Source organism: Fundulus heteroclitus, chromosome 17 (genome assembly GCF_011125445.2).
Source record: "Fundulus heteroclitus isolate FHET01 chromosome 17, MU-UCD_Fhet_4.1, whole genome shotgun sequence".
Taxonomy (NCBI): Eukaryota; Metazoa; Chordata; class Actinopteri; order Cyprinodontiformes; family Fundulidae; genus Fundulus; species Fundulus heteroclitus.
This window is the reverse complement of record NC_046377.1, coordinates 25167673-25183868: the sequence shown is the minus strand read 5'-3', so window position 1 is coordinate 25183868 and position 16196 is coordinate 25167673. Positions and strand designations below refer to the sequence as shown.

Here is a 16196-nt window from a genome sequence, read left to right as displayed (position 1 = left end):
CCTGCGAGGATGAATTCAATTTTCCAACGGTGATAAAACTTCTCGACTACAGGTAAGGAGACCAGCACCTATAATCACCTCGCTTCAGTGACAAACTAACCCTTTAAGCAACAACATGTGAGTTAAACACTCACTAAATGTTGTCGTTTCAACTACCGTATTTTTCTGACTATAAGTCACTCTTAAAATCCTTAAATTCTCTCAAAAATTGATGGTGCGCCTTTATACATAATTACCTTTGTGCTTACTGACTGACTTTATGTGGTACAAAGTGTTCATAAATCTGTTAAAATGTGTAAGTATGACTTTGGTTAGCAATGAATCCGCTCTGCTCAATAAATATTAGGAACATTACGGTACTGATAGGACCCCTGAGCTGACTACAAGACTGCCTGACTGTAAATGCCTAAACTAGAAGTGCATTCATGTAAGGCAGCCCAGAGTATGCACTAGCACCAATAAAGCTAGTAAGTTAGTTCTATAAAAGTTTATTTTGTCCTTATGTTAGAAACAGGGCAGCCTTATACAGGACTGTGTCAGAAAATTAGAATATTGTAATAAAAGTTATTTATTTTCTGTAATGCAATTAAAAAACGTAAAATGTCATACATTCTGGATTCATTACAAATCAACTGAAATATCGCAAGCCTTTTATTGTTTTAATATCGCTGATTATGGCGTACAGCTGAAGAAAACTCAAAAAACCTATCTCAAAATATTAGAATATTTCCTTAGACCAAGTTAAAAAAAAATGATAACAGCAAAACAAAATCAAACATTTGAAAATGTCCATTAATGCACTCAGTACTTGGTTGCACAGATTAGTGCATCAATGCGGCGTGGCATGGAGGCAATCAGCCTGTGGCATTGCTGAGGTGTTATGGATGCCCAGGATGCTTCAATAGCGGCCTTTAGCTCATTTGCATTGTTGGCTCTGGTGTCTTTCAGCTTCTTCTTCACAATAGCCCACAAATTCTCTATGGGGTTCAGGTCAGGGGAATTGGCAGGCCAATCAAGGACAGTAATGCCATGGTCAGTACACCAGTTACTGTGAGAATCTGATGTCGTCTCTTAACCACTACCATACTTGTGATTTTCAAGGCTCAGGAAACCCTGCAGTGTTTCCAGTTAATTAGACGATTCAAGTGATTAGTTGAATAGCCTACTAGTATACTTTTTCACGATATTCTAATATTTTGAGATGAGATATTTGGGTTTCTTAAGCTGTAAGCCATAATCAGCGATATTAAAACAATAAAAGGCTTGCGATATTTCAGTTGATTTGTAATGAATCCAGAATGTATGACATTTCATGTTTTTTAATTGCATTACAGAAAATAAAGAACTTTATCACAATATTCTAATTTTCTGAGACAGTCCTGTAATCTGGTGCGCCTTCTGGTCAAAAAAAAAACGTCATAGGAAAAGACATATTAATCGCACCGGACTATACACATTTATTTAGACATTTATTTCCCATAAACCAAGACTAAAAATTGACATTTAATCTGGTAAACCAATTTATTAAATTCCACAGCTGCATCCACAACCTGCTGAATAACCTGGAACATACCTGGGAGGAGGAAATTAGTAAATTAGCAACTCCAACTAGCAAGGTTTGTTTTATTCAGCGCATTTCAGCGACTAAATTAGACCGTGAGCGTAGCGGTGCTACATGCTAAGCTAACGGATGTTTCAGAGCAACATAAAGCCGACGTGCATCGGCGAAGTTGTAACCCGCCCGGATAACAGAGCTGTAAGCTAGCGCTAGCTGCTATTATCTTCACAGACAGCCTAATAACAGGTTCTGTCTTAGTCTGGGTCCTTCATACTAAAAAAACAAGCAAACATGTGTTCAGTCTTTGTTGTCTACAAGTTAATTTTTCAATTAATTTAGTGGTACCGGAGGAGGATAGTTTTCACAAGCCTAGAGCGCCCTCTTGTGGCTACAGACGGCAATGTTTGCTCCTTGGTTCATGCTGGTCAATATGAATTATCATCTTAAATTAATATATAAGTTGCAGGGTCAGCCAAACTATTAAACAGTGTGCCTTATAGTCCAAAAAATACGGTAGTTGCTGTACAGATTTTTATACTTTTTCCCCTCCTCAAAAGCCTCAACATTTTAAAATTCAGTCTGTAATTAAAAATAGATAAAAATAAATCAGCATTTTGTAAAGAATGTGCTAATCTTAAACTATGTATTAACGAAAGTAGCAGGCCCCCCCAAATAATCATGATCTAAAGAACAAGAACATTCAAAGAGTTTTTCTTACCCACCTGGTTTTATTAAACAACATGTTAGAAGGAAATGCAGTTGAGCTGTTTAACAAAATGTAAATATAACTTAGATATTGCAATGAGCAGTAGTTTAATGCCGCTTGAAAGCAACTAAACCAGAGTATGAGCAATAAAACATGGAATGTGGTCAGTTGGTTTGAGAAAGGCTCGCCTTACATGTTGTATGTAGTGTGCGCTCCAGATCACGGTCAGTACAAGGTCCAGTAGTCAAACCATTCAGTTTTACAAACCAAACATTAAGTAGTAAATTATTCTGAAACATGTTGATCTATACGAGGTACAGCAACTAAAATGTACGACTAATGGCTACAAAACAATTTAGTTGACTTAATTAGGTGTTTCTCATAATATAGCCCTCATGTAATCTTGTATTTATGGTTTAAGTGTTAAATAGACCCTACTTTGGCCCTAATGTCTCAATTAGAAAGTACTTTACTCGTGTGAGAGAAATGCATTGCACATTAATTAGGAATGAAAATGAGCGCTGACCTGTAACACTCAGGTGGACGCAGCATGTCGTTGATTTTACCCGGTTCTGCTCTGCGACACGGGACGTCTATTTAATAGAACTTACGGTCAATAAATCTCCAAATGTAAAAACCTGAATGTAAGCAATAAAAAAATAAAGATGGGAAATAAATCGGTGTTTCTTTCCCAGGGGGGACCACTCCCTGCTGCCGACTTTAGATTAAAACAAAAATCCACTGTACATCATCGGACTCTAAAAGATACTCTGTTAATGATTTACATCCAAAAATAAAATAACATCTTCAGTCAGTTTGTTTTTAAAGCGATCAGTAGAAACCTCAGAGCGTCTCGATGCAGCTCTACAGCTCAGTACTTCACATGTGGATGGAGCGGAAGCACCTCCCGTCCTGCTCCTCTCTGCCAGCGCTGGTGACTAAAGTCATGCTGGCAGCATGGATGTGGAGCAGAAGCACCTCCGGTCCTGCTCCTCTCTGCCAGCGCTGGTGACTAAAGTCATGCTGGCAGCATGGATGGGGAGCAGAAGCACCTCCTGTCCTGCTCCTCTCTGCCAGCGCTGGTGACTAAAGTCATGCTGGCAGCATGGATGGGGAGCAGAAGCACCTCCTGTCCTGCTCCTCTCTGCCAGCGCTGGTGACTAAAGTCATGCTGGCAGCATGGATGGGGAGCAGAAGCACCTCCTGTCCTGCTCCTCTCTGCCAGTGCTGGTGACTAAAGTCATGCTGGCATCACAGCAGCATGGACTCCTGCATGGCAAACGCCTCCTGCGCGTGCCTGTAGTGTGGTCCACCGAACAGCTGGGGGAGCTGCTGCTGCTGCTGCTGGAGCTGTGTCCTGTAGTGAGGCAGAACGTCCGGGCTGGGGGGGAACGTGAACTGGTGAACCGGAGACATCTGGGCCTGCTGGAAGCTGGGCGAGCGTTGCATCCCCCCAGGGGACTGAAGGGAGCCGTCGTCGTCCAGCGCCCACGGGAAGCCATCCACGATGGGCTGAGGCCGGCCCCCCGGCGGGTGCGGGGGGTTCGCCTCCCCTCTCTGGTGGCCCTCGAATGCGTAGTCCAGGGTGGTTTGGATCTGCGTGGCTGAGGTTAGCTGTTGCAGGTAGATGGGGGTGGAGCTGCTGTGGGGTGTCAGCTGGTCTGGGGGAGGCCTGCTGCCCTGAAGGTGGCGGTTGGAGCCAGGCGGCGGCTGCCTGCGGTAGGTGGCGTACGAGTTACTCAGAGGCGCTTTCTCAGGGGAGGGGTTGGCGCGCTGCCGATGGGTGGTTGCATAAGACAGTTCCCTGTAGGAGGTGCCGGAGGGCGAGTTGAATCTGGGGTCCATGCTCACGCTGTAGTTTGGGTGGAGGATGGGGACCTCAGTTGTTCTCCCTGGAGAGTGCTGCTGGGGTGGGCTGCTGTACTGAGCCCGAGGGACAGAGTAGCTGCCGGCTAGGTCTGGTGGACTGTGGGGGAACTGAGGCGGCAGCAGATGCTTCGCCATCCTGGGCGCTAAGCCGGCAGCCTGGCTGGGGCCACGGCTGGGGCTGCCCTCATGTGGTGCTGGTAGGAAGGCCGTCTCGTTGTGAGGGATCCTCATCCTGGATGGAGGCTTCTCAAGCTCCAGAATCTCAAACTCCTGCTCCGGCATTCCTGGCACGTTGTCATACTGGGAGGCGTTGGAGCCTCGATCCGAGCCGGGGACGGGCCCCCTGGACCGAGGCCGGCGCTGGGTGAGAACGCCGTCGTTTGGGCTGAGAGGAGCCGGTGACGGCCCCCGGCTGTGCTGCGTCGCCCGCGCTGCAGCCGCCTTGGCAGCTTCCAGCTTTGTCTCGGAGGGTTTGACCCAGCGGGGACCAATAATCTGGCGGGAGCTGGAGGCTGCGTTGGAGTTGTGGTTAGCGATGGCGTGGTTCTGAGGAGTCCGGCTGTCCACTGCGGTGATCTGGGGTGCTGGGCCCGATGAAGGACTCGCTCCTCTCTCTGGTGTGATGGAAGCAGGCAGTCTTTGATGCTCACTCAGAATCTCATTAGATCTTCTGGGAATGGCGTCCAGCTTCTCCGTCCTGGGGTGGCGTGGCGGTCTCTCCACAGAGTCCCTGCGCGCCCGGCTCGGCGGCCGACTGTCCTGCTGGCGTTCTGGTGCCGTACTCGGCTCGGCGGGCGCCGTGTGGCTTTGCCCGTTGCCCACATGGTTCAGCACCGGCGCTGCGACTTCTGGAGGAAGCTGCCCCAACGGCTTCTTGGGAAACTCTTCATCGTTCCCTGCAACATAAGAACAAGGGATGAACAAAACGTCTCCATCAGGAATCAAATGGAACAGCCGAGGTTGAACAGACTGATTCACATCAGATGGGTCACAACAGGGTCATGAGTTCATGCAACGGCACATTCAAGATGACACTTAAATCCACAGAACATCAGGCATTATTCACTGAGCTCAATGCTGCTGCCACCAGGCAGGAGGAGTAAGCAATACTGACACCTAGTGGCTCACACCGGAACAACGGCCTGCCACTGACAAGCTAACACGCCGTTTCTAAGCGGTCCGTTGCTGCTGTGAAACCCCACAGAACAGGTCCATGATGTGTTCTGTTCTGGTTCTGGTCCGGGCTTCCATGTCTGCAGGCTGCTGCTCTTTTACCAACATAAAATAACATAAAATACTAAACTATCACGTGATTGGTTAAGGAACCAGGAAGTAAACGGGCTACACTCTGAACCATAGCTCTGGGTCTGAAAGGAGAAACCGTGACTAAGACGAAGTTGATGGAAAGGAACGATTGTTACTAACATCCCAGGTAATAGATAATGTCAAACTCCACGATACGCAGACAAATACTCAATATCGATTCCATGCTCTATGAAGCGCCAACACTATTTTAAGACATAGGACCCTTTCTGGTTAAAAGCAAAAAGAAATTATAAAACCTTTGGTAAAGTAAACAAATGCAATATTTGAAACAAAGACATGAAATAATGTCTATTTATTTTAAATTGGTAAATTTTAAGAGTATCGGTTCCTGTAGAAACATGTTTTGTAAAAGTGGAGCGCAGCGTTAGCTCCTCTGAACACCCATGTTGTTACGGCTGAACTCGGCGTGTTAGCAGGAGCGAAACCTTCAGCAGCCAATCATCACTGCAGGCTGGAGGGGCGGAGCCTCTGTTGCTGCTACGGTATATAGTGATCAACTTTTGTTGCATCTTTTGTTGTTATTGTGAAAGTTTGCTGTACGCTTCTGCTCCAACATGACGGCGAGAAATTCCAACTAACGACGGTCGAACATCTGCTGGAATTGTAATTTTCTCCACCGAGGGTTTTATGAGCGCATCAATACATTTGATAAAAGGATTTAATGCAATTATTGTGCAGCTTAGTGAGAAGATTCACGCTTCTTTATGCAGCAGGTGTCCTGAAAAACACGTTTCTAAACGCTAATTTCTCTCGTGTTCGCTCACGTGGCCGACGGTTAAACCGCGCCTTATGGGGCGACGTGTAAATCCCTCACAGCTTTAGTGGCGATATTGTTTTTGACTGCTGTAACACCCGTTTCTGTTGACACTTTAGGTTTTATCACAATATCAGAATTAAACTACCCAACAAAGAAACCTTTGACTAATAATGGTTTCTGTTCAGAACTTTGATTAAAATCCATCGATACTTTAGCAGATGAAGGTACAATGCGAGTATAAACGGTATAAATGACGCAACTTCTCGACACTTTTACCCTCACTGGAAGCTCCATGGTTTTGCAATAACAAAGTTAGCATCTTCCGGCTGGACTGGGTTACATTTAGCGGATCAGCCGGGTCACGGTCCGGGCCACAACAGAACCTTTACGGCTTTAAAGCTGTTTGTTAATCATCAAACCGTCAACAGGCGGTCTTTAAGTAAGGAGAGGCTATATTTCTGATTTATACTTCAGCAGGAATAAATCAGAGCTAGTGTCGTGTTAACACAGGAACGCTCAGACCAACGAACTTCAGCTACAACTGTGGAGCCTAAGATGTTTCTGGTTGCAGTACCTTCATTTATCCACCAGGGGGAGGCGTATTACAGACGCTGCTGCCATACGGCAGCCAGTGGGAGTTAAATGGACCAAATAAGAGCGGGCTTCCACCTGAGCAGCACGACAGTACAGCTAAGCCGAGGAAAAGACACAATGTTGAAGGGAGAAAGGTTTGTGAGGGGGGGGCCAGACAGACAGGACTGAGTGGGACGGATGGAAGGAGACACGGACAAGAAAGACCAGTCAGGATAGCCCACCGGTTACTGTTGTAGGAGGGAATATGGCCGCCGCGCACAGCCACACTTTTGTTGTTGTTGGCTAACATTGTTTAGGAGGAGAGGAGGAGAAGGTAGATTAATGAGAAGATAAGCGCTGCTCTGACGGCTCGCTGCGGCTACGGCTAACGCGCGGCTGTACCTGGCGCCGGCAGCTCCAGCTTGGCCCGCCGCAGCTCCGTCATGGACGCCTGAAGCTGCTCGATCACAAAGTCGTCCTCGTAGAAGAAGTCTTTGGCCAGCGTGGCCTGCAGGAACTCCACCAGCTCCTCCATGGACAGCTTCATCAGGTGCTCTGCAGGCCAGACACAAACGTCAGCGGCGAGTCCACCCAGCAGCCGGACGGCGCCACGGTCCACTCCCCACGGCCCACAGCCCACAGCGCCGGGCCCACAGCCCACGGTCCACTCCCCACTCCCCACGGTCCACTCCCCACTCACTACTCACTCTTGTGCAGCTTGAGGATGGTGTAGGACATGGCAGGCAGCACGCGCTCCCCCTCCAAGATGTAGATGTCCCAGATCCTGAGGGTCAGGGTGAAGGGCGTCTGGACACAGACAGCAGGAAGTTAGAGGACAACTTCCTGTCTGACGGCTGGCTTACACCCCCCCCCCCATATAAAACCATCAGAACCGTCTTCTTTTGCTTTATGCCGCCACAGATCAAACATCGGGTCTATCTGCTGCTGAGATTTTTTATTTTTTTTTCCAGTATCTCTTAAAACAGATTTTTTAAAGAACGGTTTTTATACATGTTTATTTATTTATTATCATCATTATTATAATGGAATTTTTATAGTAGTGTTATGTGTGAATGCAGTGTGACACACAGTTTGGACTATGTAGCAGCCAGAGTCTGTAACCCAAATCAAATTTCCCTTTGGGACAATAAAGTTAATCTATCTATCTATCTAGTCTGACGTCGGTGATAATTAATAATTAATCGTTCGTCTGTTCCTGTTAAAGAAAATCTATTAAAAACTGTCTTTAGCAACGTGTTAATAACTATACAGATAAACATTTATACCAAGCTATGATTAAAACGGCATCAGAAGAGCCTCTGTGAGCTGAAAACAAGTTAAATATTTAGCAGGGATGAAGCCAGGGAACCGATAAACTACGTTAAAGCAGTTAAACGCAGTCATCTCTAGGCGATTATTCCCCATAATGCATCATTTATGATTTAGTATAAGTTAATAAATGTTAAAAACAAAGAAACCTGTAGATTTAATGTATCTGAAGACTTCTATCCTAATCTTAAAGTTTCTCTTTTCTACGTTGTACAAACTATGAAGCAAAGGTTTATAGAATTATACAGCAAACACAAAAAATGTAAAATAAACCAAATGTTTTAAATGTTTGTTTTTTTTCTCCAAAATAGCGATGCTTTGTATCCAGAAACGGCTCTTTGACAGCGAAGGAGTTCAGGTAAGGGTACCATTAAAACACACTATTGAATTTAATTTATGCATGATAAAAATTAGTTTTTGCTGTCAAACAGAAATAAATATTATAATAATAAAGAAATCTAAATGCAGGTTTTTAGTATGGAAGTCAGCACAATGAGGTATAATTGGCCGTAGGTGATTAAAAAAAGGACTGCTAACGTGATCTTCGTTTTTCCAAGATGTTTGTTTATGACAGGAAATCATAATAAAAGATTTATATATATTGAATCATGTTGGTAATAATTTGTGCCGTCAGCGGAGCAGCTGGTTCTGTTTCTGTGCTTCATCTCCAGGGTTCAGGAGAAGTTCTGATCATTTACTCCCGTTTCCTGCTGCAACATCTGTGGCACCAAGCGGTCCCGGTCCATGTGGGCGGGGCCTGTAGACGATTGGATGTGATTGGCCAGATTCTTAGAACCACTTCCTGAGTCACGGCTACAGGTTGGTAGCGGGAAGGTTGACCAATGTTAACAGTAATTTATTTACACTTTGCTTTTTAGATTAAGGAGAAAAAAGGGCTTTATTTATTATTTCTGACCAGCTCAAACATAAACCCCCCGTTACGTCGCTGTAACTAAAAAGTTAATCTTTAATCATTTCTCACACACTTTTGTAGAAATCAGTGGTGGGAGGATGACTCCTCCACACATTTATCATCCTTTGGGCCAAACGGGTTAATGTTTTACCACAGGCTGCAGCTAACGACTATTTTAGTAATTAAGTATTCTGTCGAAAAATTTACACATTCTGCAAATACTTAATCCAACTACTTACAGTATCCTAGGACTATAAGTCGCACTTAAAATCCTTAAATCTTCTCAAAAATGTATGCGCCTTATCTATGATCACTGTGATTACTGACTGATTTTATGTGGTACAAAGTGCTCAGAAAGCTGTTAAAATGTGTAAATACGCTCCACTCAACGGATATTAAGAGTATTAGGGTACACTGTGTCACTACCTGAGGACCCCTGAGCTGTCTACCAGACTGCCTGACTGTAATGTCTAAACTAAAGTTCATTCATGTGAGGCAGCCTGGAGTACACGCTAGCAACAATAAATCTAGTAAGTTAATTAAATATAAAGTTTATTTTGTCATTGTTAGAAACAGGGGAGTGTAGTCCAGCTACTCTGTCCTCCCACAGAGACAGATGTGGAGGTGGAGGAGAGATATTACACACTTGGGGAGAAGATTTAGTGCGCTTTATAATCCGATAAATGTTTTTTTTTATTTTTAAATGTAATAACAGCATGTTTAGAGAACGTTTGCAGCGAAGGATGCTTTAAAATCATTGCAGTGTTAGCTGTAAATAGACTCACTAACTATATATATATATAAAATCTGTTTGTGATTTATAAACCCTAAAAAATATGAGTAACGCAATGGTTCCCCCCCTCTGTTCCTCAGGGACTCCTGGTCTCAGCATTTCTTGATTCTAACACAGACTTAAATCCACTTGGTGATTTTCTAACGTTGCTGACAGACATAAATGCCTTTAAGTTTAAAGGAAAACGGCCACTAGGTGGTGCTGTGGTTCTTTGCCGTCTTTTTAGCCAGCGGAGCCAAAGTTTTGCAACGTTGTGACAGACAAACTTCTTGTAACAAACAAATCAAACTCCCCAGACTCCGTCCCCACAGAGCTGAGTCTAGGGGACCAGCAGAGGTTTTTAGTCATGGAGGCTGTGTTTCCACATGGATGCAGAGTTTTGGGAGACGGTCAACTGTGGTTTCTGAAGCCTGGTCCCAGTGGGGGTAGAGGTGAGCTGCTCGCCTCTACTCAGACCCAAACAGACCCAAAGACATCGTCAACTCAGGAAGATTTCCTCCAAACACACCGTTGCAGTAAAATTCAAACTTAATAACTGTCAGGCAGAACCGGGTTCCTCCCAAAGACAGAACAGCCAGACCTCAGCTGAGCGACGTTGTGTCTCAGACATTCATCAGTCCCTGAGGTCCAGGTCATGCTGTGTGAAACGGGTCTGGGTGCTGACCTTCACCGTTCCTCCAGCCGTATACTCACTCTGTCCAGGAAGCACTGGAAGAACCACTTCATGGTGTACAGGCTGGTGAACACCTCCTGGTTGTCCTGCAGCAGCAACAAAGAAACAGTTCAGAGCATCTCCTGCTGATGGATGGATGGATGATGGATGGATGGATGGATGCTGTGGCTCTCACCAGATGCTGCTTCAGTTTGGGCATCGTCTTCTTCAGGATGCGGTCGTGGTGTTCCTGGAAACGCATCAACTTTGGGAACCCGGGCACGAAAAACCCTGAAGGCAGACAGATCAGGCCATCAGCTGCTCCTGTGCGTCCAATCAGGACGCAGTTTACCAGGAGCATCTCTGCAGTCTGCATGTGATGACTCCCTCTCTTCTGAACATTTTAAGCCTCCTTAGCTCCTGCAGGTTCCCCAGACAGACGAGGTTAGGCTTGTTACCGTGCATGGCGTGCTTCTGGCCCGACAGCAGCTTGACCAGAGCCCAGAAGGCGTCCTCCTCGTTCATGTAGATGAGCAGCAGAGCCGTGATCTGACTCATGCCCTGACAGTATCCCACCTCCTGCAGACAACCAGCGCTGACATCAGAGCTTCTCTAAGTGCCACAACATCGTCGTTCAGTGATTTAGACAGATTACACTCTCAGTCTAAAGGAAAAGCTGAGAGTACAGAGCTTCTTAAGTCAGTTTGCTGAATTTAAACATTTAGAAATTATTTGTTGCGACAGTAACTGTGAAAATGGTTAGCAGGAGACGCCTTTTCTCTTTAAAATGTCTCTAAAATATATTTAAAGCAAAAAAACAACAACAGAGGTGAGTTTCCCCCACCAATATATTCAGAAATGAAGTTTCAGAGCAACTGGTTGAACTTTGTTTAAAGTTGTTCTGACTTCAGACCTTTAGTCCTGGATAGAAAGTAGAAATGCAGCTTTTTAGACTCACCGTGTTGTACATGGAGTAAGCTGTGAGGACATGGAAGAGTGCCTGCTGCCTGAAAACCCAAACACACCGTCATCAGGTCAGACTGCATTTATGTGGTCAATGTATTAAGAAATTAATACAATTAATAAAATGATTTTATTATTATTTTATTAACAAAACTGTTAATTTGGTCAAATCTGCACATCTTAAATGAGATAAGATAAGAGATAAGATAGTCTTTATTGATCTCACAATGGAGAAATTCACTCGTCACAACGGCTCATACAAGTAGAAGTTATATAACCTGGAGGGATTCTCCAGGAAGATGACAGAATTACCCTGTTTATGAAAATTACGCTGGGATATGAATGATGATGGGAGCTGCTCAGTATATTAAATAATAAATTTATTATACATTAATCTGTGGCAGCTGACAGAGCGACAGCTATCAGCCATTAATGCTCACCGCATCAGTCACAGCAGGTAAGTCTGTTTCTCCTGGTGCAGCTAAGGAACATTTTAAATAAAGCTGCAGTGGTAACGTGATGATGGAGCTTACTTGACATCGTAGCGATGCATGAACATGATGTGGTCCCTGTAGGTTCTGTTCACGTCCAGGTCGATCTGACGCACGTCGGGGGACACAGATTTGGCTCGGGCTTTCAGCTTCTGCACGGCACAGCAATAAAAATGTGTGAAAGTGGAGCTGACGTCCTACAAAGCCCCGGCTGAGGAGGCCTTCCTGCTGCACCATGCGCTGCAAAGACCTTCAGCTGTTACCAGAGGAGCAGATGATTAAGAAGCCAGAGTCTGGTCTGGTTAAAAGCTGCTTCACGCCCTAAAAATGTTCTGAAAGACGAACTTTGTGTCCGCCGCAGTGGACGGGCGCGACACATAAGGAGTTTATTACTCATTATGTCCCTGAAATCAGAGACATAATGAGTTTATTATTCATGTCTCTGATTTCAGACGAAAGGAAACTGATGGCGGGTTGAACAGTCAGAGTCTCTTAACGTTTACAAAGCCTTCAGCAATTACTGCTGTTCTACCATCAAGATTTTCTTAATGTAGCTTATAAACATTTAAAATTAAAGTATTAACTAGATGTTAGACACATTTGTCTTTTATATTACAACAATAAAAGTGTAATAAATAAGAGGTGAAATTTTAAAACGTTCTGGGCAGAACATGGACCTTAAACGGCCTGGAAACACTTCTTGTCAGATTCTTCCACCTGAGCTGCTGATTCCTGCAGCTCCTCCAGAGTCACCGTGGACGTCCATGTCCTGGTCGGTCTGTCCTCCTGTTTCAGAACCTAACCTGCTTTAAACCTCTGCAGAACCACCTGGATCTGCTGGGTTCCTCGCTGTTTTTTGTTCTCCAACGAGTTAGAACCAGATCGCCTGCAGGTGGATTCAGGTTAATGACTGAAGGCCGCTGGTGGGGACGGATCTTTGCACACAAATACCTGCCATACGTTTAAAATGCGTGAAAACCAACTTGACCGTCGTGTTCTATGCTGTGGTTGTGTTAGGAAGGACTCCTTTCTGCAGACCAGAGGAAACTAAACTGCTGCTCCCCGCCAGTCATTTCTCACAGTTTGCTTTATGTGGCCAAACTCATCAGATCTCCAGTCAGGCTGAACTTTCTGATGAGTCTGAACATTCTGGAAGCAATGCCTCGTACCTCGTAGAAGTCTTTCTTCTCCTCCTTTATTTTGGGGATGTCGAGCAGCAAGCACCACACCTCCCCTCGGAGCTGCAGAGGAACGCCCTTATAGATCCTCCGGACCAGCTGGAAGGAAACAAGAGAGTCCAGATTCACAGCAGGTCAGAGCTTTCACAGCGTTTAAACGCCACAAACACTCCACATTATATTAAAATATTATTAATATTAATTATTAACATGTACGACATCTAGAAAACCACCAGTGAGTGGCGCAGGTTTGGTTCTGAAACTCAAATCCGATCCTTCCAGTACAAACCATCTTCATAATGTTCTTTGTTCATTTGAATATTAAAAAAATCATTCAGATATAACAAAGTCTTGCAAGAAAAAAAAAAACAAAAAACTTAATTTTAAAAGTCGCGCTTTTCTAATAGTTTTGCTGATCCTGCGACTTAGTCAGGTGAGATAAAATATATCACATGTTTAAATGGTTAATTCATTGTGACCAGCATGAACCACGGAGTAAACATTACCGTCTATAGCCACACGAGGGCGCTCTAGACTTGTGAAAACTATATGCTGCTCCTCTAACAGTTAAAAATGTATTGAAATATTAACTTATAGACAACAAAGACCGAACACGTTTGGCGGTTTCAGTGAATTCAGGCAGCGCAGCGACAGAACCCCGTCACCAGGCCGTCCATGAAGCTAACAGCTAGCGTTAGCTTTAACAACGTCGCTGATGCACGTTCAAGAGCTTTACAGACGTTCTATGTTGCTCTGAAACATCCGTGTGGTACTGTTAGCTTAGCACGTAGCACCGCTACGCTCACGGTCTAATTTAGGCGTAATTTTGACAACTTTCAGCGTAACAGCCCGGTAAAACGCGCTAGCGAGAAGTTTGTGGCTTGTTGTGCTAATTTACCCCATTCATCCTCCCAGGTGTTATTCACCTGGCTGTGGATGCAGCTGTGCAGTTGAATAAGTTGCCTTACCAGATTAAATGTCAGTTTTTGGATTGTGTGAAATAAATGTGTAAATACATGTTTTTTCCTCTTTATGAACATTTTTATTTAATAGGTTCAAAAGTCTATTGCAGCAGCTCTGCAGAGCCCCACATATTTATTCTCCATTTCCTCTGATAAGTGACATAATTAAGCTGCTCCAGACCAGGCCTGCTGACTCAGCAGCTGCCGCCCACTCTGTGACGTGGCGCCGTGTTAATTGATCTGATCTAATCGCTCAGGCTGGATGTTAACACGGCTGTGAGCAGATAAACACTAGTATGGCATCTGGCAGCTGTCAGGAAGGATAATGGAACCCAGAGAGCCTCCCTCAGCGTGGCAGAGATACAAGGCAGGCTCTGAAGGTGAACCTCCACCGTCTGGCTGGATGGAGCCGCCTTAGACCCTGAACTGCTGCTGGTTAATGATAAACTGCTGCTGGTTAATGATAAACTGCAGCTGGCCGGACCCACCATACAGCAGCTATGGGAGGAGTTCAGACTGAACGACAGGGAGAAAGAGACGCGAGGCTGAGAGCAGCCGACCAATTAAGGCGGCGTGGCAGCCATCGCTACGTTGCTCTAATTAAGTCAGACAACGTCTTTTAGAGAAGTGCCGAGTCATCATTTCTGTTCTGTAAACAACTCCACACAGTTTGATCAGCTTCTCCTCAGACATGATGCGTCTCCACGATCGGTTTTCAGCTGCTGCTGAGTTCAACCCCTGGAAGCTGCTTAATGAAACCCATGAATGAGGCGGAGACGCTTGGTTTCTGCTCTGAAAGCCGCCAGAGACCAAGTTTTGAGACGACCTCAGGTATTTCACAGCTGCAGAGTTACGCTGCGCTCAGCTTTTATTTGATTTCTAAGCTCAGGCAGCTGAACCGAGCAGCAGCGGCACCGTGAGGACCAGAATTAACGAGTCATTAATCAGGTTAGCCACCTCCAGGCCGTTTTCCTGCTACAAAAACTAAACAACCCATACAGGATGGTTCAGGTAAGCTCACCTGTTGCTGCTGTAATTAGGCCCTGACGAGCCGGCCAATCACAGCAGCTGTTTATCAACGTTTACGTCACATCTGGCCTCTTTTAGCTGTTTGGTAGGATTTAGTCCAAGTCTTTAAAAACTGCAACTAACGACACAGAACTTATTAAAATGGAGTCTGGAAAGGATTCTCAGATGTGTTTGGATGGTAGAACCTAAAGAAGCAAAGTGAGCGGCGCACCTTGTCGCTGTTCTTGTATTTGTCCCAGCTCCGGATCATCTTCAGCCACTTGCCGGTCCGCTCCACCTCCAGGTGCTTTTGCTGAGGGAAAGAAGAGCGGCGTGAAAAAGAAAGAGCGTTTGTGTGAAGAGCAGCTTTATTCTTCAGCCTTTAATAAGACATTCTGAGAAGCACCTCTGTCCACCAACATGAGGCCAAAGCGTCTCTTTTTAAACCCGTTACCTTTATTTAGGTGCAAACTGTTTACTTTCATTATGAATCAGCCATCTCTGTTCCCACGGCCACGAGGAAAACACGTACTACTGATAAGTTAGCCAGATAAATTGTTGCTTTATGTGAAATGAAAAGCTTTAAAAGGTGGCGTGTTTAATATTTAATGTTTTTTTTCTAGTTCTAATAAGAACAGATTGTGTCTGTGTAGCAGGATCATCAGAGACAGAAGGCGTCACCAACCTTGGCCTCCAGCGAGTCGTATGAAGGCAGCTCGTCCTCACTGAGGGGAAACAGAGCGGCGTTAATGTCCGGCAGAAATCCTTCAGGCTGACCGCACCTTTAATCTGGACCCGGTCATCTGGGCTCAGTCCACATGCTCAATAACATTTAAGGTTCTAAGATGACAGCTGGAGAACGATCTCATCAACTCCTGTAATGAATATATTGATTCATCGCACCTCTAGGGACATATTTTTAGACTTTGGTTCTCCTTCTTTTTGGTATTATGACTAAGAGAAGAAAACCTGCAGTGTTTGTATATTTCTATCTACTCAGTGGTCCGTCTGGGCTCCATTTACAGGACCAGGAACCTTTGCCAGTGGGTCGGTATCAAGTGCTGGTGGAGGTTTTCCTTCCACTCAACTTTCTGTGAACCAGAACTCTGAACTAGCAG

General features: G+C 45.0%; 1 protein-coding gene across 3 annotated transcripts in view; it reads right to left on the bottom strand.

Annotated features, from left to right (window-relative positions):
- Positions 1–2266: 2266 nt before the first annotated feature.
- Positions 2267–16196, bottom strand: part of usp6nl (USP6 N-terminal like) — a 56855-nt gene continuing 42925 nt past the window's right edge. For all 3 annotated transcript variants that reach the window (XM_036148905.1, XM_036148906.1, XM_036148904.1), the window contains 12 exons: positions 15764–15803; positions 15311–15391; positions 13100–13207; positions 11973–12082; positions 11435–11483; positions 10935–11055; positions 10673–10767; positions 10518–10583; positions 7497–7596; positions 7192–7344; positions 3243–5029; positions 2267–3168 (listed from right to left, as the gene is read on the bottom strand). In XM_036148905.1, coding sequence (XP_036004798.1) covers positions 3516–5029; positions 7192–7344; positions 7497–7596; positions 10518–10583; positions 10673–10767; positions 10935–11055; positions 11435–11483; positions 11973–12082; positions 13100–13207; positions 15311–15391; positions 15764–15803 — 2437 coding nt within the window. In that variant the 3' untranslated portion in view covers positions 2267–3168; positions 3243–3515. The remainder of the gene's footprint in view (positions 3169–3242; positions 5030–7191; positions 7345–7496; positions 7597–10517; positions 10584–10672; positions 10768–10934; positions 11056–11434; positions 11484–11972; positions 12083–13099; positions 13208–15310; positions 15392–15763; positions 15804–16196) is intronic.